This window comes from Benincasa hispida, chromosome 9, assembly GCF_009727055.1.
Source record: "Benincasa hispida cultivar B227 chromosome 9, ASM972705v1, whole genome shotgun sequence".
NCBI lineage: Eukaryota > Viridiplantae > Streptophyta > Magnoliopsida > Cucurbitales > Cucurbitaceae > Benincasa > Benincasa hispida.
This window is the reverse complement of record NC_052357.1, coordinates 15619066-15641844: the sequence shown is the minus strand read 5'-3', so window position 1 is coordinate 15641844 and position 22779 is coordinate 15619066. Positions and strand designations below refer to the sequence as shown.

The 22779-nt window shown below is 33.7% G+C and overlaps 1 protein-coding gene across 2 annotated transcripts; it reads right to left on the bottom strand.

Annotated features, from left to right (window-relative positions):
- Positions 1–16380: 16380 nt before the first annotated feature.
- Positions 16381–21269, bottom strand: LOC120087315 (putative disease resistance protein RGA3). 2 transcript variants are annotated; one of them, XM_039044287.1, is made up of 3 exons: positions 18406–21269; positions 17697–17775; positions 16381–16557 (listed from the first exon to the last, which is right to left on the bottom strand). In XM_039044287.1, the coding sequence occupies exons 1-3, from the start codon at positions 21170–21172 to the stop codon at positions 16554–16556; spliced, it is 2850 nt and encodes a 949-aa protein (XP_038900215.1). In that variant the 5' UTR covers positions 21173–21269; the 3' UTR covers positions 16381–16553. The 2 variants fall into 2 exon arrangements, with proteins under 2 accessions (XP_038900215.1, XP_038900213.1); XM_039044285.1 differs by lacking the exon at positions 16381–16557 and adding an exon at positions 16794–17087.
- Between the last annotated feature and the right edge of the window lie 1510 nt (positions 21270–22779).

Below are 22779 nucleotides of genomic sequence, written 5' to 3'. Positions count from 1 at the left end.
TTCTCGACGCGAGACTCGTTAGCGACTTCATCAAGCACATCCTCCGCATCTAAAAAGCTTGGCCCAACTTTTCAAGCCCAATCCGTCAATAATGTTTCACCTTTTCAAAATTCACGCTCCTGCTTGCATCACAAAGTACAGCCTTAGATGGCTAAAACATTGTTCTTGGAGTTTGTCGAGATCATCGTTCGAATTCCGTAGCATTTCCAAGGCGTGTGTAATGCTTGAGAGCCTAGTAGATTCAAGATCTTCCCCACCAAACACTTGGAAAGAACTCCTTGAGGGCATGGTTATTGGTTTTCAGATGATCTTAATGGAAGGCAACAAGCAACAGATATTATTCATTTGTCTGTGAAATTCCCCCAATACTCATACACTTTATAATATTAGTGTAAATAGAAGAATATTTGTTGGGAAACATATATATGTATATATACACAAACCTTTTCCTTTCAAATTCTCTATACTTACTTCTCTCTTCCTTTTCAAGCAAAATCAACATTCACGTTGCTTCGTGATCCATTCCCTTTTTTTTTGTCTCTTGTGTCCCTCTTCAATTTAAACAAATAAATTATCCTTTTTTATTTTTCCACACCAAACTCCTTACATAAAAGTTAAAAAAGTAAGGAGGGCCAAGAAGGATTTTTTTATTTTTGCTTTTCCTGGAAAACAAATGGTATTTATATATATATGCAAAACTATGTCTTGATACACACAACTTTAAGATTAGAACAAGAAATAACAATTAAAACAAGTTAGAATAAAGTAATTAGTGTTTAAAAATTATAAGAAAGACAAAAAAAAAAAAAAAAAGATGCTAAGAATCAAGGCTAAAGGAGAGAAGAGAAAAGCACGATGAGCGTAGAACATTCTATTATTTATCTCCTTCACAACATGAAGTTCACTTTAAGAAACTTACCTGCAATTGCAAACATTACATTATTTTTATTATTTGTTGTTCATTTTATATATTTTTCACACATATATAAATGATAGAATTAGATTCAGAAATAAAATTATACATCTAGTAAAGAGTGACAAAAGAATTTGAGTCACAGACCTTTTAATAACTTATGGATTCTACATGTGAGATCAATTAAATCATGTTTATTTTGTCAAATTCAATCCATATATAAAAGCATATAAACTAAATTAGTTGAAAGAAATATAATAATAATATTAATACTAATAACCAAAGCATTAGAAAAATATATTCAATAGTTTTGGGGTTTAGAATGTTCATACCCACAAAAGAAGGAACCTATGTTTGGTTATGCAAGCTTTCATTTTCCTATTTTCTTCACACACATTATCTTCGTCATCTCACAATCAAGCAGTAAGCATTATTAATTATATGAATAAAAAGATAATATAGTTAAATACCGGATTAAATTACTAATTTCTTAGTTACATACTTTTGTTATAATTTCAAAATCTGTACCAAGTTAAAAAAAAAAAAAGTTCTTAAAAACATATTTTTGGAATTTGAAATTTTACTAAGAAAGAAGAAAATCATCTTAAGGAAATCTACTTAATTTTAAAAACCAAATGGGGGTATATGGAAATTTGTTTGATAAACATTATGATTTTATGTTTCTAAATATTAAGAAATATTTGTAAAAATTAATGATTAAAATTTGAAATTCCAAATTAAGTTGATCATGAAGTCGCAAAACTTTGGTTTAACATAATAAGATGCAACAATTTTGTAAGTGAATGGAAATAAGATAACAATATAATAATAAGAGTGAAAGTGGCAACAAATATTTAGGATGTGCTTTTAAAAATATTGGAATAGGGAATAGAATGTGGAATGGCATGTAATTGATTAAAATTAAAAGAAAAATAGAATTAGAATTTTAATCAAAATGAAAATATGTATGTGTTTGTGTATATATGAAGGATGAAATTAAAAGGGAGATTGTGAGAAGAAAGACTTGAAAAATAAGGCCGTTCCTCGTAAGAAAAGAAAGTAATATGGGAAATGTTAGGCCAATCCTCTCCTCCCTCCTTACATCTCTCCTCAAGTTGAGGGCAGTTCCATATGTGAAGAGACTCCAAAGATTTGAGTTGTCACATTTCCTTAGACAATGATTTTAATTCCTGACATTTTGCAATATCCAGAGCTCTAAGAGAAGTGGTGCTGCCAATCCATTCCGATAAACTCATGAGAGATACCAAGTTGATTAAAGATAGAATTTTGAGAGCTCGAAGGTGGCAAAACTTATTTACATGTTGCAATCTATGACAATTTTTAATATGAATTATAGTTAAGTACAACGAGGTGGACACCCAGTTGGGTAATTCTACTCCACAATACCTGTTAATACTCAAGTATTCAACATTTGGACATGGTTCTAAGCCTTTCGATATTGTTTCATCACTCTCAACTTCTTCACATTCATCATTTCCCAATTTCCATTCTAGTTCCAAACATCGACAACTTCTTCTATCTTTAAGGTTTACTGAGTTGACTTCAAATGGAGTGGACCTCAAATTCTCTAGGCCTATGATTCTTAACCCATCTTCCATATTATAATTCAGCTCATTGAATTCCCTTAGCTTATTTAAATTTTTACAGTCCAGCATAAATGAACTTAATGTTTGTAGATAACTCAAATTCTCTATCCCTTCCGGCATATGGATTATTCGAATGGATCAAAAAGAAGATGTCTAAGATTTACAAGATTGCTAAGATCCCTTGGCAACTCCTTCAGGCGTTAATAACCGGCTAGATTTAGTGTTTGCAAATTTTGCAATTCCGTAATGGAGTTTGGAACTGATTCCACATGCAAGCTAATAGTGAAATTTAGATATCGAAGATGTTTAAGCCTTTTTATAGACTTTAACACATTACGGATTTGTAATACTCGCAAACGTGGAAACATCGAAAATAGTTTGTCCAAAAAAACTTTTTCTGCTAGAGGCACCGGACCATATGGATAGAATAATAAAAGCAACGTTCTTAATCCTTGGGCTTCACGTAATTTGGATAGAACACCCTCCTAGTATACACATGATACCTTGTAGAAATACAAGTTATTTATGTCACCTTATCTAGATATTGTGGCCAAAATTGAGTGATTATGCGTCAATTGTATGAAAATCAACTTAGTTTGACAATAATTTCAAATGTTTGCAATAAAGCCCACTAACGCCAAAAGATGGAGAATACGCCAAAAATTTATTCTGATTTGCAGAAAGACTGTGAAACTCAGATTTCTATTTTCCTTACTTAAGCAAGTGATAAAAGGAATTAACTAGGGGAAAGTAAAATTCTAAGTTAAAGGGAAGGAAATTTCTAAGTATTTAATAGATTTTTTTTGAATAATTTAAATTGAGCTTTAATTGGTAAAATTGTAGTGAAATTTGTATAATAAATAGGTTGATGGGGAAGTTGGTATGGATTGGTGAAAGAAGGAATGGGGATTTGAAAAGAGAAATATAGAAATTAAGTCTGGAAAATTTGGGGAAAATCGGCTAAGTGTGGAAAAATTAGGTGAATTGAGGAGTTGAGAAAATGTGGAATTTATGTGAAAAATATATGGGAATTAAGTTTGGAAAAATTTGGGAAAATATGGCTATGTATGAAAATTAGGTGTCTTATTAAGAGAAATTCTTAAACCCTAAGAAATTATGTTGGATGCGTTTGGGAATAACACATTGAGCCAAAATGAGATCAGCTTACGTTGATAATGGGAGAAATAAACATTTGGCCATGCAGCCAAGTAGGTGCTGTTAACCCCACGGGAAATTTGAATGCTATAAATAGAGATTTGGGATTTCATTTTCAAATCATACCAAAATCATAAATTTCGTAAAAGAGAGTAGAGGGCAGTGAGGGTTGAGAAGAATGTGTCAATTTTGGATGAGGATATCTTCCAATATACACGTGCATTTTGAGTGATTCTAAAGCTATTGGAAAGCTCTAAAAGTCTAGTTTTCAGAGTGGGGCTGCTGGAGGAAAAAGCTCAAAGGAACTGGGCTGGAGGTTGAGAAGAAAGTAGAAGGGTCTGACTGTCAGATCAGTCTGAGCCAGTCTTGAAGAGTTTGAGATTCTGGCCAAACCACGAGAAATTTTGAGCTCAAAGTTTAGGGTAAGATTTCTAAGACATTTTAGAATAAGTTTGTAAAAGGAATTATTTTCAAATAAGGTTTGGAACTATGAGTAATCTAAGTTGTAAGTTGAATCTGGATTCTAGGGGTGAAAAAGAAAACCGAGGAGCTACTAGAGTGAAAAGTTCCTAAGAATTTGAGGTGAGTGGCTAAAACGTTTTCGAACTAAAACGTTTTTAAACTGTTTTGATTACAACATTTATAGAAAGCATGTTTGCGTAAATAATTCTCATGCCTACTAGTTTTATAAAGTGGTTTCCAAGAAAGTTTGAATTGGGGTTGAACACATGCATATTGTTGAAAAACGTATTGAATTTATCCAGCATGTGTTACCATCTTTAAAGCCATGCTGTATATGTGTTATACTTTACATGCTTTAAAGAGAAAAGTTATTTATAAATAGTTTTGGTAAAATGTGATGTCGAAGTACAAGGAGAAGGCATCCACCCAACTAGATACTGAAGTATAAGGAGAAGGTATCTATTGGTACTGAAGTACATTGGAGAAGGTACCAAGCCAATAGAATACTAAAGTACGTTGGAGAAGGTATCCTAATAGCTCGATACTGAAGTATAAGGAGAAGGTATCTGAGCAATAGTACCTAATGTGGCCACAGGGGATTAAAGTCAGAGATAGAGCAAAAGGGTTCTCTCTAGACTAGCAGTTGGTGTTGGGGTTATTTTACCCATTATAAAGTACTTTGATTTGAGAAATGATTTTACTGTTTTATGCTTAAAACAACTTTATATATTTTACGCTTGGAAAATGTTTATGCTGCATTAAATTATATTTCAAATAAAACTATTTTCTGAAATTATGCACGAGAATTTACTATGTTTTCTCGGTCACTCACTAGGCGTAAGCTCACCCTGTTTTCAAATGTTTTTGTCCCCCCCCCCCCGGTAGCGGTCAAATCTGATAGCTCAGCATCTGCTCTGCCACTAAAGGGTGAAAAGACTTGTAACCGTTTGCTAGGTGGTTACTGTTAATATTGTACACATGTTACTGTTGTTCATGTAGGGACTATGGTTTGTGGGTTTTTAGGACTTGTAAATCTAGTGTTGTAATGACTCTAAACATATTAAGTTTCTAAGCTAATAAATTGTGGGCCTAAAGACGTCCCGTTGCATATAATTTATATTTGGTATCAAAGTTATTCCGCAAGAGTTAGTAGGCAGTAAGTGTCAGCCCAAGGATTGATAACTGCTGCAGTCACGCCCTTCTTTAGGCTAAAAAGGTAGTCTGGGACAGGGTGTAATAGCTTGGTACCAGAGCATAGGTATACGTAAAACCTGAGAGGAGGTTAAGTATAAAGTCTAAGTTGATACTAGCTTGATACTAGAGCAAAGGTTATACATAAACTTGGGAAAGGTTTGAGCTAGTTTAGTATTAAAGCATAGGACTTTGGGTGAAAGAGCGAGTTCATGCATTAGATTAAAGTCCCATAGATAAGTCCCTAACATGTGTACTTAATAATTAGGCAAATATGCTAAAGAAAAGTGGCAGACTGAGCAGACAGATTGAGAAGAGGAATATTGACCCTACCAACGGAGGTCCTGAGGTCTCGTCAGACTTAGATCCGAAGGGAAAAAGAGTTAGGGACTTAGTAAAATAGGAGGCAACTTCTGAAAACGAGTCTAGTACACCAAAAGTAGGTGTAGATCCTCCATCTAAGGATCGAGTGTTCGATAGAATTACTCAAAGGTTAGCGACGAGTGTAGGATCAATCCAAAATGATCCAGAAAATAAGTTCGGCATCGAGAGGCTGAAAGCTTTAGAAGTCACGACGTTCGATGGAACCATAGATCCATTAGATGCTGAAATCTGGTTGGATTTGATTGAAAAGTGTTTTAAAGTTATGAGATGCCCTGAAGACCGTAAGGTCGAGTTAGCGGCATTCTTGCTGCAAAAAGGGGCTGAGAAGTGGTGGAAAGTGATAGAGGCTAGAAGGGGTAGTTTAGAAACTATGACTTGGTCTAAGTTCAGAAAAGTATTTGAGGATAAATACTACCCTAGTTCTTTTAGAGAAGCGAAGAGGGAGGAATTCCTTAGGCTAACTCAGGGAGTGATGACGGTTGCTAAGTATGAGCAAAAATTTACTGAGTTATCTCAGTATGCCCTTCCGATCATCACAAAAGAGAAGAAGAGGTGTAGGAGATATGAGAGTGGCCTATGAAGAAAAATACGTACACCTGTTACCTCTATATCTAATTAAGTGAATTTCACTCAGTTAGTTGAGACCGCTATCCGAGTAGAGCGGAGTGTAGCGAAGGAGGATGAATTCCAACTAGGAGAAGGACAGTTTAGAGTGCCATGAGAAACAAGAAGTAAGAAATTTAGACCCTCGTTCTCTGGACAGTCGGGTATAAGGAGCTTTGGAGGCATGAGCCAACAAAGTTTTAGTCGAAAGAAGTCTAGACCTGTAGCTAGACCAAGTGGTGGGTCAGTATCAGGTCGTGCTAGTGAGTCGGTAGCTAGTACGGGGAGGAAACCGCTGTGTGTAAATTGTGGTAAACCTCATACAGGGGTATGCTACGGTAATAGGAATGTGTGTTTCCAGTGCGGACAAGCTGGGCATTTCAGGGGAGATTGTCCTCAGCTAAGTCGCGGAACAGAAAATAAACAAAGAGAAGTGACACAAATGGTGAACCAACCTAGAATGACCGGAATTAGAGGTGAAGGGTTCGGTGTAGCTAAATAGAAAAGGATAGTTAGACGACCATAACAACAGTAGCAGCAGCAGGGTAGAGTATATGCTATGACACACCAGGAAGCGGAAAAAGCTCCAGATGTCATAACTGGTATGATAACTTTATGTAAATAATCCGCTTATGCATTGTTTGATCCTGGTGCTACTCACTCATTCATATCTAGTATGTGTGCATTACAGGTGAAAAGTTTTAGAATTCTGGCGCCGCATAATCCCTCATTGGGGCATTCGATTACCAGCAAGCAAAATAGGTCTTGCACAAGTAACTCCTCCCTCAGGTATTCAGCATTTGCCATATTCTCTTCAGCCATATTCCTCACCCAAAAATTGCGGTCCTGATGAACTCGTCGCGAAAGATTCACTGGATCCCTGAGTCCGCGTAGACTCCCCAGATTACTCTAGAATGCCTACCTGTCAGACTGTCCTGCATAAATCATGAAAATATTCAAACATTAAATCGTTGACCAGTTATTTCCCCGGCAACGGCGCCAAAAACTTGGTGACGTGAAATTTGTTCCTAAGCTACAAGCCTTAAACTTGTTCGCACATAAACTTATTGTTGTAATTTTGGAACATGTAACCTTGTTGACTTAAAGATAAGCTATACAGTGCATGTAAGGTACAAGTTCCTATTATGCGATACTACTATGACCTATGCGATATTTACTTAAAATGCCGTAGTATGCCCTGTTGTGTCCCAAGTTTCGTTATGATGAAACCAAGTGTAATTCCATTGCAAGTTTCTCGGTATGGTTCGAGGTCGAACACGGGGAAATACGGTACCGGTTTAATGCGGTGTTTTCATGTTGTTATGCGACCGATTTATCAATTCGTTGGTTTTGAGTGTGTAATATACAAAAGCGATAAAATAGCAGTAAAGTAAAATAAAGCAGTAAAAATACAGTAAACCTAAGCTAGATGTATTTGATACAGGCGCAATGTACAAGATGCTAAGAGTTGGGCTAGCTGTGAAGTCTGTGCAAGGACATGGATTGCGGTGGCAAGGCTTGTGGTGAGAAAAGAAAAGAAAGACAAGTATACAAATTATCGCAAGTTCTTAATGAAAGTAAAGAGACGAATACTGTTCCGCTCTTCTCATGGCATACACCTCTCAGTGATCGGTCGCGTTTCTCACATGTCTGTGTAGAAACTGGAGTTAAACGTAATGAACGCAAGGTTGCTTCCATGTCTGGAAGTACTTCTCGCCTTAGATAACGCACTCTTCTGACCTTCTCTCGATAGATCAGAATGACATCTTCACTTCTGCTCTCACAGGTGAAGATGTCATCCAACATGCTTTAGCTAAACGTATTTAGTAACTTTAATTTACATTAAGTTCTAGGATGTTTATAGTACTCATCGAAAGATTAAGAAAACATGATGAAGACAGTGTATATGAGGGGAACAGTGAAAGATGATAGAATACGGAATATGGTTATAATCAAAACAACTTATATTCCTAATAATTGTTTGATACATGATGAATGAATACATAGACGATAAAGACATGGAATATAGAGAAAGGGTAGAGTAGAGATGATCAGTGCCAATGTCTTGATCACTGATCAGTGGAGATCTGCTTGCCGGTTATGGTTGACAATATGGTAGGAAAAGCTCCCCTCTCAAGCTGGCTTTCTGGTAGCAGAGTTCTTGGACAGAACTTCGCTCGGGAATAGTGATTTATAGCTCTGAGATTACACCTTTCGGCCTTATCTCTTCTTCTTCTTCCCGGATCTAACGTTAAAACACTCAGCTAAGCTCTCTTCTCTTTTGAATCCTGCAACACTTTGTCCAGCACCAAATAGCATATCTTTTCATTAAATTCGCTGGGGTATTTATAGGCAGAATAACTTTGACTCCAGCCAAGTGGTCCCACATTTAGTTATGGAAATTCCAAAGATGGAGGTATTTTATTCCTTCCGTTTTGCAATCAGACCATCAATTGTGCATCTTCTACACTTGTGCTGCTCATTCGTATCACTCGATCGTTGGTCCGCATGCGGCGTTGGTTTTTATAACTGCATGCGGTTGTCATGAAAAATAGGATCGACTATCGCCATACGCCATTTCTTCAGTGATTGTTTTGTACATTGACATTCTATGGGTGCAATGGTGATAGGGATGCGTTGATGAAATTCTATCGAGCCTTGGTCGCAAGTGGTGACTTTGATTTTCCTGCAAAACAGAACAAATGTTCTCCATATTCTCCATCTTTTGGCGTTAGTGGGTTTTCTTGCAAGCATTTGGAATTATTAAAAAACTAAGCTAATTTTCATACAATCGGCACATAATTCTTCAGTTTTGGCCGCAAATATCTAGATAAGGTGGCATAAATAACTTGTATTTCTACAAGTTATCACTGAGCTCACTGAAATGAGAAGGCTCTTTGCCCAGCAGTAAGAACTTATCAATCAACAACAACTTTTCTTCAACCAACGGTTCGAGGTTGTTATGGAGCGCATCGATGACATTCAAGGCAGTGCTGCTATTTCAAGAGAAGCACTAATCAACAACCAGCGCAATTCACATCGCATATTCCAACACCAGTGCCTGATAGCGGAACGAAATCAAGAGTACTTCATTTTTCTCACCGATTATCTGCATGGTCCGATGGTGCCTCCCCACTTAAGGCAGCAATTTTTATTTGAAGATGGCTCAGCCTCAACACCTCAACTGCCGCCGTAAGATCCTCCAGCTCCACCAACTTAATCCTTTTCTTTCTTTCAATTAATTTTTTATTCTTTTATGTGTCATTCTTTTGAATACTTTGTATAATATTTATCTTGTAACTTAACAAATTCTTTTGAGTCATGTACAGGCATCAATATCAATATAATTTTTGTGATCATTTGTAAATATTCGCAAACTTTATTAATCTTCAATAGAATTTCAAGTACATAATTACTTCAATTTTTTGTCTTAGCCTCTTTCTTTATCTTCCTTTATTAATTTATGCTTTCTTTTTACTCTTGTATTTTTACGATCTTCATTGCGTTGCTATGATGTATTATATGTGAAACTTAATAACATTTCCTATACTTAGTAAATTATGACTAACACTTAGTTAACTCTTAGTTTAGCAGTACTTTACCGCTCAAACCTTCTTTTTGAAATTTTCTTCTAAGTGTTTGTCTAGTCTATCCAAACAACGCAATGAGGACCTTGCTCATCTTTAAATTTGGGGGTAGGGAAGGTCTGAGTAGTTGAACTCAAGAGTATGTAGTGCTAAAAGAAAATGCGTCTATTGTTAAGCATTTTTTATTAAAAAAAATAGTGAATAAAGTTCATGCAAAACTCCAATGTTAGCGCAAGGGAATCAAAAAAATAAAATAAAATAAACTGTTCCCAACCTTATAAGAGTTTAAGTTGTGAAAGAAGCCTGCTCGTAGTTGGATGTTCGTATAACACCAATAGAAGCAAGCCAAAACGAAGGTGGGTTACCAGGAACAACGCAACATAGAAATAAAAGAAAGAAAAAAAAGAGCAAGGGACAACTCCTTTGAGTAACATGAGTTAAGTTGAAATTGACACACCACTGTAGTTGAATATTCGCATGAAACCTGTGGGAACAAGCTAAAACGATTAATGTAACCATGACCAACTGTCCCTAAATGAATAAATAACGCAAAACTTTTGTTCACATCATATAGATACATCGAGTTGTTTTTGACAAAGAAGAGATGAACATTCTACTTTGAAAATTAGAAAAGTGTCCTTGAGCAGGGTTTTGTTATGTAAAAGAATAAAGTAGGGCTTGCTGAGAGGTAGCAAGGATAGAAAGAATTTGCAATGTTCGGAAATGTGCCTAAGGGGTTGCATTCGAAGAAACCAATATTTTCGCAAAAATATAGGGTAGGATTGAAGCATGATTTCTTTGGTAGTAGTATCGCATAAATATCACATAAATATCGCATAAACTGTAGTAGTATCACATAAATAGGGCTTGTGACACAGCAGGGCATACTACCTAATCATCATAAATATCGCATAAACTGTAGTAGTATTGCATTGCACGAGCATCGCAATTCATATTCATATTTGTCTACATGCTTAAAGGTATAAAAATAGCGTTACAACGTCATATGCAATGAGTTTGCATAAGATCGGACCAAGAAATAAGTCACTTTTACTTTATAATATTGTTTACTGTATAAGACTGACTATTTCACTTAGATTACCTAGGTAACTTGATCTTAATTCCGTGCTAACTATGAACTTCTGTTTATTTGGGATTACCCTTAGATTTTCATAGATGAGAGTTGGCTTAACAGCGCCAGCTCAATAAGACTCCCATTTCAGGGGTAAGACCTAATAGATAGTTGGGGACATAGAGTGCAGGTGGTTCATGCCTACGCGATTTAGGGTTAGGAGAAAGGTTGTTCTCTCAAGTACAAGGGGCCCCACCCTTTCATTGGGTTGAGAGAGTTTGGTTTAGTGATTGGATCAAAAACCAGTTGTTTATTAGAGGATCAATAGGAACTTGAGGAATAAGACGCAATCTCGGGGGTAAAACAGATATTTGACCCAGCCGTTATTAGGAACAACTTGTGAAGGGTCGACTTGCTGATTATGGTTAAATCATGTGGATATAATATATCTACAGTGAAGGGAGTGCAATTATGAACTTTAGTGGAGTGACTCATTAGTTAACGAATAGGGATTAATCTGGTTTAATGAGTTTAGCCAATTAATCTCGGATCGTTGGTGCTCATGATCTGTAGGTCCGCGAGGTCCCCCTACTAGCTCATGATGGACTAGCTCCAGATAACGTGATAAATTAATTTGAAACATTCAAATTAGAATTAAGGGAATTAGTAATTATATGAGATATAATTACATGTTTAATTTGAGAATTAAATGGAGGAGAATTTATATTTCAATATGATTAAAATATATAAAGATGGATGTGTGTAAAAATTAATTTAATATTTGATATTAAATTAATTAAGTTTTATTTAAAAATTAATTTATGAAACTAATTTTATTTTTCAGTTTTTAAAGTCAAAATGGTTTTTAAAAATCAAAATTTGAAAAACTTGGTTTTCCATTATTTATCTTCTATTTGCTCACACAAAAGCCATCAACTTTGCCTCGTGTTACTCCAAACATGAGCTGCAACTCATGAAACTCTCTTCCTTGCATGATGATCTGTAATATATTAAAGATTTTGGACTGAAATTCGGGCATGCAATCAAGAGAGAATTTTAGAGAAAATTCGTGTTGAAGAAGGAGTTCTTCAACCAGATTGCTGTTGTGAGCTATTCTCCTTCATCCCTTGATTCAAGCTTTTTTTTAGTCACACAACTCAATCTAGAGCACCAATGGGGAAGATCTTGAGGTGGTCTGTAATAAGATTTGGAAAAGATTGCAGCTGGAGAACAAGCTTTGAAGATGTTCTACAAGAGGTATGTCATGAAACTCATAGGTTTTCTGCAAGAGCATGCTTTATATTTTTCAAAAATTAATGAATTAGAGTGCTTAAATGATCCTTGGTTCTTCCGCTGTTGCTGATACATTCCTACAGGTTGCCACCAAAACTACTTTAGAATCCTTAATAATTTTTAAAGTTCCTCCCACACCTCTATACTTATAGTCTATGGCATCGAACATCCCCAAAGATAGGAGATTTCTCTCCAAAGTAGGAACACACATTCCTAATCAGTTTCACTAAACCATCCTACATTTTCAAGGACACAGACCCTATTCTAATAGCTCTGCAAGTGTTATTGTTTCCCATATGGATCAACCCACCATCTCACTTCTTCTAAGTGCAAAACCATCCCTTGGATGGTGTCATGTGGATTGAGCAGCCAGAATTTAACACCCAATCTTGAATCTCCATAGTATTCTGGTCTCCACCTTCTTCGGTAGCATCTAATGTAACGATCACAAAACACCATTCACAATCACAAAACACTCAGATGTAACGATCAATAACAATTCAAGAGTCAGAGGAGGTAGTATGTTGAGGCTTGAAAATCTTCTATCATTTACCAAATGGCAGCTCGATCGTGTAGACGAAACATCAAGAACTAAACGATAGTTCAATTATGTAAACAATTGGATGAAGCACTGACGATCATGTGAATGATAGTTAAGTGGAGCTAGACGATCATGTAGACGACAACTGAGGAGTTAAACGATTGTATAGACAATTGGACGCGGAGCTAAATAATCGAGTACATGATGCGATAGGAACTACACGATCGTGTAAACGATATTTTAGTAAATTCTAAACGATCGTAGAGTTAGAAAGGAAAGATACAAGAGTTTAAGTGGTTCGGCCGAAGGCCTACGTCCACTGTACAAATCGGGGGGGTTCTCTTTTATTACTCTTCAAAGTATTACAGAATGAATGCTTTGCTCTCTCGATTTCTTATTCACTCTTACTCTTCTTATTACATTAATCTCACATTCGTTTTCCTTTATATATGTAGGCGCAATGGTCAACGATGAAGCTCTAGTGGTTACAACATATAACAGAAAGATGTTGACAACGATTCAACTTCTAGCTGCGATGTTCTTCTTGATTTCGAGTCCTTCTGTAACATGTTTGAAGCCGACATAATGGAAATATTGAGGCAAAAACCAAAAGACTAGATATGCCTTCTTTAATAACTAGTTCATTGAACTTCTTGGATGGGTTGAATCACTTGCCTACTATTCCAAAATTATCTCCTCTTTGTGAATATCTAATAGGAATTAAGAAAGATAATAAGAAAAATAATAACAAACGCATAATACCAACAAATTTGATGTGGATAAAACCGCCCAAAATTGAGAAGTAAAAAACTACGTCATGACAAGCAAATATTTCTTTCCATCAATTTGGATTTTTCAGTTCCTTTTCCATTGTATCCATTTGAAGAGACGAGTTATAAATCTTTTGAGTTGCGGACTCTATTATCTTGTAGATAATAATTTTCACATCAAGTTCTTTAGAAACACACAACCATAACCTCAATTGAAATTGATTACTAGACATCCCATTATGGCTATAAATAGATTGAGCAAGGGCAGTTTTTCGTAGTGTTGAAGAGAATAGCTTGAACCATAGCTGAAAAAGGAGGAAGATTTTGGAGGAAGGGATTTAAAGAATCAAGTAGCAAAACAAGTGTGAGGAAGTGAGATTGGGACAAGAGTTAAGATTAGGTAAGTTTGGGATACAAAAGTCTTGGTTGATAATGCAAAAGGTGACTAGCAACTACATACTATATTGATATATATTTCACCTCAACCAACCATATATAATTGGCGTATTTAATTTTTAAAGAAGGTGAGTTAAGCATTATCTTATCACAAAGTAACTCCAGTTGAGTCCTTCTCCAGCTTACCTCATATAAGAAAAACAAAATTTATTAAAAGGATGTTAACAACTGAAAATAAGTAACTACTTTTATCTTGTAGATCTCTTATAATGTTCTGAAAGGAGAAAAAAACAGCGAGAGAGTTCATTTTGTGAAGAATTTTGTAAAGATCTGGAAACACCTTAAAATCACTTGAATAAAGAAAGAAACTCATACCTTTGAAAGTGGATGTAGGTCTATTAGACCGAACCACTATAACCATTGTGTTGATCTTTTTCTTCTCTTTACATTTCTCGTACTGCATGTTAGAGATTTTTATCTTCTTCGATTTCATCATAAAACCCCAAGAACATATAAGAGAGAAAGAAGAACAAAATCTGAAATGATTGAACAGATGAGGTAAGTGTGAATTTTTACCCTTCATCGTAGTTCAACTACGTGGCTTAATTTGCTTCACACATGGCACCTACCACCATTTTTTTGGCCAGAATTTGTTGTTGAATATCTCAATGAGCCTATCTTTGTTGTTCAACTTATTATAACTATTGGAATATCTTAAATTTGTTTGTTGGCACTTCAAATAATCAAGTATGAGGGTTTCACTTTAGTTATTTATGATTATGACCCTAGGGCTTAGAGTAGTGTGCTATATAAAGTCTCTAACCTTTAGAGGCGCCGATTTTGGTGTATTCAGAAAACATTCTCTCTAATAATATTGTTCTCCCTCTGCCTTGTAGATGTAGCTAACACGCCATTAGTGAATCCCGTATATCTGTGTATTGATACTTGTTACGTTTTTTGTTTTATTTAATTGCCGATTACGTAACACTAACGGAAAGATACATTGCTTTTAACATAATTTAATTTTGAAGAATGTAGCCTAGGACATATAGTCATATCAGTTTGCCATAAATAGTTTCGAGTAATTAAAGTAGGAAAAGAAAGTAACGTAGAAAGCTATTGTATCTCTCAGATTTTTTATTTTTATTTTTAATTTGAAGGAACTATTGACATCTCAGACTTGTTTCCACTATCGATGGCTTCTTAATTTTGTAGGTTACCATACACAAACTTTGTCATTATCACCTTAGAGAGGGAAAAAAAGGGTAAAATAGCAAGCAAATTAACTATGAATAAGAAAAAAAATGGGCTACTTTACATTATTGTTATTATTATTTGTTTGTTTATTCGGAAAAGAAGTGTACATGAGCCCACGTGGTAGAAATTAGTAGAGAAGGAGAGGGATAGAGCATATAGAAAAGAAACGTTTTTAAAATTCCTTGACAATTATGAAAACATTTTTAAAGTATAAAAAAAAAACCAGAAAATTGAATTGGGAATCAATACTTATTTTCAAAAATTAAAAACTAAAAATCAAATGATTCCTTAAGGAATGTGTTTTTATTTTTAGATTTTAAGTAAAAATTTAATATTTATTTAAGAAAAGTGAAAACCCTATGTGAAAATTGAAAGAAAATTACAAGCATATATAAATGTTAAAAATTAAAAATTAAAAATTAAAAGCAAAATGGTTATCCAACAACAAATTTAAAAAATTTATTTTTGTTCGTCCATATATTTTAAATTGTCTAATTTTAGTATTTGTACTTCTAATAAATTTTAAATTTAATCTACAATACTAGTTTGTTTTTTACTTTTTTAATTTTTTTCGGAAATATATTCACATATTTTATTTTTTTCATGAAAATATTATGATTTAATAAATTTTAATAAAATAACGAGACTAAAATTAAACAATAAAAAATATAAAGATTAAAATTAAACAAAATTCAAAATATGTGGATAAAATGATAATTTAACCAAATGTGTTTGGAAATTAAAAACAAAAGAAAAGAAAAGAAAAGAAAAGTCTTGGGCTATGCACTCGAATAATAATGTTCTACCACGGCTTTGTGATGTGCTATTCTTTTGTTTGTCTCTCTTTTTTTTTAAAGGTAAACTAAAATTGAAAAAGAAAAAGATAGTGGGCATGATGTGATGCCCAAGTGATCGAAAAAAAAGAGAAATAGAATGATATATATATAAAAAACAATGATTGGCGTGTATTGAACAAAGAAAAGACATGAAAATTTGATATATATATATATATATATATATACACATATGCAAATTATGTCTTGTANTTTTTTATTTTTGCTTTTCCTGGAGAAAAGAAACTGGTATTTATATATATATGCAAACTATGTCTTGTATACACACAACTTTAAGATAGAACAAGCAAGAAATAACAATTAAACAAATAGAATAAAGTAATTAGTGTTGAAAAACAATAAGAAAGATAAAAAAAAAAAAAAAAGAATGATGAGAAGCAAGGCTAAAGGAGGGAAGAGAAAAGCAGGATGAGCATAGAACATGCTTTTATTCATTTCCTTCCCGATATGAAGTTCACTTGAAGAAACTTATCTGCAATTGCAAACATTACATTATTTTTATTATTTTTTATTCATTTTATATACTTTTTACATATATATAAATGATACAATTAGATTCAGAAATAAAATTATATATCTAATAAAGAGCGACAAAAGAATTTGAGTCATGTACCTTTTAGTAACATGGATTCTATATATGTGAGATTAATTGAACCATATTTGTTTTGTCAAATTCAATTCATATATAAAAGCATATAAACTAAATTATTTGAAAGAAATATAATAATAATATTAATACTAATAACAAAAGCATCAGAATGTTATGTTATGGGTAACTCTTATTGCATGATTAATACCATTAACAAGAAAAATGTGGGGGTTTCAAATAATTTTAAGAGTTACAACAATAAAGCACGTGTCCATCTTCAGGGATGCAATTTTCATTTCCAAGTCTTTGTCGAATGCACAAACTTTAGCATTGTTCTTTTTGAGAAGCACTGGTATCTAATCAAGTTGAATCGGAAACCAATGGCTTATATTTTCCTACCTTCAGTTCTACGTCTACATCAAATACAAAAAAAATGTTAGATTTTCATTCAATTGTGATTATAAGTTTATTATGTGACAAACTATTCATTTGAGATAAATAATTATATTTTTTTTTTGTTTTTTTATGTGTAATGCGAGTAAGTATCACAAAAATAATGCAATCTAGGATACATCTATGTACTTCACTTAGATATATTGAGCAAAAGAAAAAACATGACTTACGAGAGTAAACACAAAGGGAAAACACAATCATTGTAGTGAGGTAATACAAAAAAACTTATGTATATTCATATTTTCATTAACCATATCGATTCTACAACAATGTGGTTTGTAGATTCTGAAATGCACTTTATATATATCTTTTCATCACATTTTGCTGCATGCATATTCTTCAGTATTTAAAGCAAGAAATCATAACAAACTAATATTTATTTCCTTACACATAAATACTTTTTATTGAATTTTGGTGCATGCATATTCTTATATATTTAAATAGAAAAAAAATAAACTAATATTTATTTCCTTACACATAAATACATGCATGTTTTTGGATATATATGACACGCAAGCATAACATAGCAATAATATAGTCAATAGTTTTGGGGTTCAGAATGTTCATACCCACAAAAGAAGGAACCTATGTTGGTTATGCAAGCTTTCATTTTCCTCTTTTCTTCATTCTCATCATCTTCATCATCATCTGACACAAAAACAGTAATTAACCTTATAATTATATGAATAAAAAGATAATATAATTAAATACCGAGATTAAATTCTTAATTTCTTACTTAGTTATATACTTTTATTCATCTGTACCAAGTTTTGAAAAAAAAAAAAGAAAAAAGTTCTTAAAAATTTATTTTTGAAATTTGAAATTTTACTAAAAAATGAAAATCATCTTAAGGAAATCGAGTTAATTTTAAAAACCTAAGAAATGAAAATCATCTTTAGGAAATCTACTTAATTTTAAAAACCAAATGGATATATTTCTAAATATTAAGAAATATTTGTAAAAATTAATGATTAAAATTTGAAATTCCAAATTAAGTTGTTCATGAAGTCGCACAACTTTGGTTTAACATAATAAGATGCAACAATTTTGTAAGTGAATGGAAATAAGATAACAATATAATAATAAGAGTGAAAGTGGCAACAAATATTTAGGATGTGCTTTTAAAAATATTGGAATAGGGAATAGAATGCGGAATGGCATGTAATTGATTAAAATTAAAAGAAAAATAGAATTGGAATTTTAATCAAAATAAAAATATGTATGTGTTTGTGTATATATGAAGGATGAAATTAAAAGGGAAATTGTGAGAAGAAATACCTGAAAAATAAGGCGGTTCCTTGTAAGAAGAGAAAGTAATATAGGAAGTGTGAGGCCAATTCTCCTCATAAGAAACCATAGTAACATGGGAAATGTTAGGCCAATCCTCTCCCCCCTTCTTGCATCTCTCCTTAAGTTGAGGGCAGTCCCATATGCGAAGAGATTCCAAAAATTCGAGTTGTCGCATTTCCATGGGCAGTGATTTTAATTCTGGACATTTCACAATTTTTAGAGCTCTAAGAGAAGTGGTGCTGCCAATCCATTCGGACAAACTTATGAGAGATCCCAAGTTGATTAAAGATAGAATTTTGAGAGCCCGAAGGTAGCCGAACTGATGTACATGTTGCAATCTAGGACAATTTTTAATATCAATCATAGTTAAAGACAACGAGGTGGACACCCAATTGGGTAATTCTACTCCACAATACCCTTTAATACTCAAGACTTCAACATTTGGATGTGGTTCTAAGCCTTCCAATATTGTTTCATCACTCTCAACTGCTTCACATTCATCATTCCCCAATTTCCATTCTAGTTTCAAACGCCGGTAATCTCTTCTGTCTTTAAGGTTTACTGAGTTAACTTCAAATGGAGTGGACCTCAACATCTCTAGACCTATGATTCTTAACCCATCTTCCATATAATAATTCAGCTTATTGAATTCCCTTAGCTTATTTAAATTTTTACAGTCCAACACAAATGAACTTAATGTTTGTAGATAACTCAAATTCTCTATCTCTTCCGGTGTATGGATTAATTTGAATGGATTAAAAAGAAGATGTCTGAGATTTACAAGATTGCTAAGATCCCTTGGCAACTTCTTTAGGCGGTAACAACCGGCTAGATTTAGTGTCTGCAAATTTTGCAATTCCGTGATGGAGTTTGGAACTGATTCCACACCCGAGCTAACAGTGAAATTTAGATATCGAAGATGTTTAAGCCTTTTTATAGACTTTGACACATTACGGATTTGTAATACTCGCAGACGTGGAAACATAAAAAATAGTTTGTCCAAAAAACTTTTTTCTGCTAGAGGCACCGGACCATATGGATAGAATAATAGAAGGAACGTTCTTAATCCTTTGGCTTCACGTAATTTAGATAGAACATTCTCCTCGTCTACGCATACTTCATAGTTAAATGAAATATGGCGAGTGTGTTTACCCACAACATATTCATCAGAACCATCTCCATACACATATAATAATTTCTTTCCAGCTACCTCCCTTGCAAGATCACGCATCACATCATGCATAGAAACAATATCATCCGATGTACCATTCTCATCATGAATAGAACTTTCATAGAAAAACCTCCGACGTAATTCATTTATATAGTCCTTCCCAATATCCTCCATGGATTTTCCTCTATTTGATGATTTAATAAAACCTTGAGCCATCCATTGTCTAATCAATTCATTCGAATTAATTTTATATCCTTTGGGAAACAAGGATGTGTAGGCAAAACATTGCTTCAAATTTGGTGGCAAATAGTTATAGCTCAATTTTAATGTTGATATCACATTACGACCATTATTGTTTTGTTCTTGAGTAACATTTAAAAGTTCATTATCCTTGATGAGCATCCAGGCTTCCGTTGAAGTTGTTCCATATAATAAACTTCCTATGTGACTTATTACAAGAGGAATACCTCCACATTTCTTTGAAATTTCTTTTCCCAATCGTACCAAGTTTGGATCTATTGACTCTAATTCACTTTCTTTAAATGCCACTTGTTTAAACAACCTCCAAGAATGGTCCTCAGGTAAGTCTTTCAAAGAAACTATTTCAATGTCTGGAACTACTTTATGACTATCACGCTTTGTGATCAAAATCTTACTCCCTCTTGCACCAACCATTAACAAGCTTTTCAAATTCTCCCATTCATTTTTGTTTTCACTCCATACATCATCCATAACTAACAAATACTTATTTCCTTCTATCACTTTTTGAAGCTTTTTTTTTAAAGCTTCCAGTCCTTCTACCTCAGCTTTCTTTTCTGTTGCCGATTCTATTATCTTTTTCAATATTGTACTCCTATCGAATTGATTAGAAACCCAAATCCAAATTCTTGGATTAAAACAATCTTTAACTTCTTTGTCATCGTAGAGAGCTCTAGCCAAGGTTGTCTTGCCTATTCCACCCATTCCAACAATGGCAATGAATGAAACATTAGCTTTTACATTCATATCATCCTCTGCCAGTAAAAGGTTTTTTATGTAGCTCATATCATCATCCCTTCCAATCACTTTCACCTCTTCTAAAGAAGATTCAGTTTCCCGTCTCTTTCCAAATGGATGAGATAAAGCACTTGACATCATCGGTTCAACATTTATATTCAAACGAAACTTATCTTTTTCTTGGGAAATAACATCTAGCCTCTCATTAATTTTCTTGAGTTGACGTGTCATCCTATAGTTAAATGCAAGTTGGTTAGAATTGGAGAAGAAGATTCTAACCTGTTTTGCATTTTTGCCTCTTGTCATCACTTCTCGACGGCGAGACTCGGTAGCGACTTCATCAAGCACATCCTCCGCATCATAAAAAGCTTGGCCCAACTTTTCAAGCCAATCCGTCAAAGAATGTTCACCTTTCAATTCACGCTCCTGTGCATCACAAAGTACAGCCTTAATGGCTGAAACATTGGTCTTGAGTTTGTCGAGATCATCGTCGAATTCCCGTAGCATTCCAAGGCGTTGTAATGCTTGAGAGCCTAGTAGATTCAAGATCTCCCCACCAACACTGGAAAGAACTCCTTCGAGGGCCATGGTTTATGGTTTTTCAGATGATCTTTAATGGAAGGCAACAAGCAACAGATATTATTATATTGCTTGTGATAATTTCCCAATACTCATACACTTTATATATAGTGATAAAATAGAAGAATATTTGTTGGGGAACAATATATATGTATATATATCACCAAACCTTTTTCTTTCAAATTCTCTATACTTTACTTCTCTCTCCTTTTCAAGCAAAATCACATTCACGTTGCTTGTGGCCATTCCCCTTTTTTTTGTCTCTTGTGTCTCTCTCAATTTAAACAAATAAATTATCCTTTTTTTCTTTTTTTTAATGTGGTCAGCCCCATATATTCTTATTTTCCGTCTGAACTTCCATTTTCCCTTCAATTCGAGCCAGCGCTGCCCCACTAAAAACAAAAGAAGAAGAAGTATAAACATGGTGTTTCTTAAACTACCAGTTGGAAGTCTTAAAATGTTTATTATAAATTTAAATTTTATGATTGAATTTATTTTTCATTTAGGTTATGCTTATTTTCCTATAAACGTGTAATCAATCAATCAATGATTATTTTCCTATAATGTCTTTATCAATATTCTAACTAATGGTTGACCACACTCCTAAATTCATAATTCCATTCCCTAAAAAACAATGATAAGGTATAGTCTATGCTACACCTAATCCTATACTCTTTTTCTGGTTGGATAGTTGCGTGGGCTACCAAAGTATTACTCTTCCCTAAATAGATATTCGATCGGATTATTTTTTATTATCATGTGAGACCTACATTATCCTTTTTAACCTTTCATCATTTACCTTTTCTTCTCTCTAAATCCATACTCATACCTATGTCAGTATCTGTATTGGTAAGACCCTTCTTCTCTCTATTTTATTTTTGTCAATCGTATAACTAAATACTAAGGGTAAGCTGGAATCATCATGGTAGTTAGAATTGTCAATGAAGTTTGTGATATTAATGTTGGAAATAAAACTAAATCATTATAAAATAGTAATGTTCATGTTATAAATCATTTAAATTACTAAGTATTTAAGTTTTAATGCCAAAATTACAACCAGATTAGAAGTATTTAAACACAAAATTAATTAGATAACAAGATAATGTGTAAACATATAATAATAATTTTTATTGTGTCACTGACATGTAAATTTTCTTTTATTTGAATGTTGTATATTTTCTGATTGACTTTAGTTTGGACTGATTGGTTTTTTTTTTTTTAGAATGTTCCTTCTGCTTACCTTTTTGGTATTGATGTTGGTTACCTTATTCGTTCCTTCCTTTGTATTGATGTTGGTTACCTTGTTCGTTCCTTCCTTTTTAGAAGTTGTTATAAAAGGAAATATTAAATAGATTGAAGGTAGGTTTTTTGGTGATAGACATTGCTCTTCTTGTGCGACTGTTGCAAAAAGAATAAGAATGAAGCACTGCTGGATTTACATTGTGTGTATGTGATTCTTGAAAAGAAGCATTGAGTTTAAGGGGAGCCTAAACGTGCAAGATTGAATAAGCTAAAAGCTTCGGACTTAGATGGAGCCTGAGTTGTGAGAAGACCTTGAGATAGGTGACATCAAGTCTAGGGGGAGTCTAAACAAAATACTTACTAAGGTTTACTGT

Coding starts and splice junctions, on each gene's coding strand:
- LOC120087315 (XM_039044285.1), bottom strand. CDS start 21,172: ATGGCCCTCGAAGGAGTTCTTTCCAGTGTTGGTGGGGAGATCTTGAAT. Junction 17,776..18,405: donor GGAACCGCCTTATTTTTCAG/GTATTTCTTCTC, acceptor TTTTTGTGTCAG/ATGATGATGAAGATGATGAG. Junction 17,088..17,696: donor ATAGGTTCCTTCTTTTGTGG/GTATGAACATTC, acceptor TATTTGATGTAG/ACGTAGAACTGAAGGTAGGA.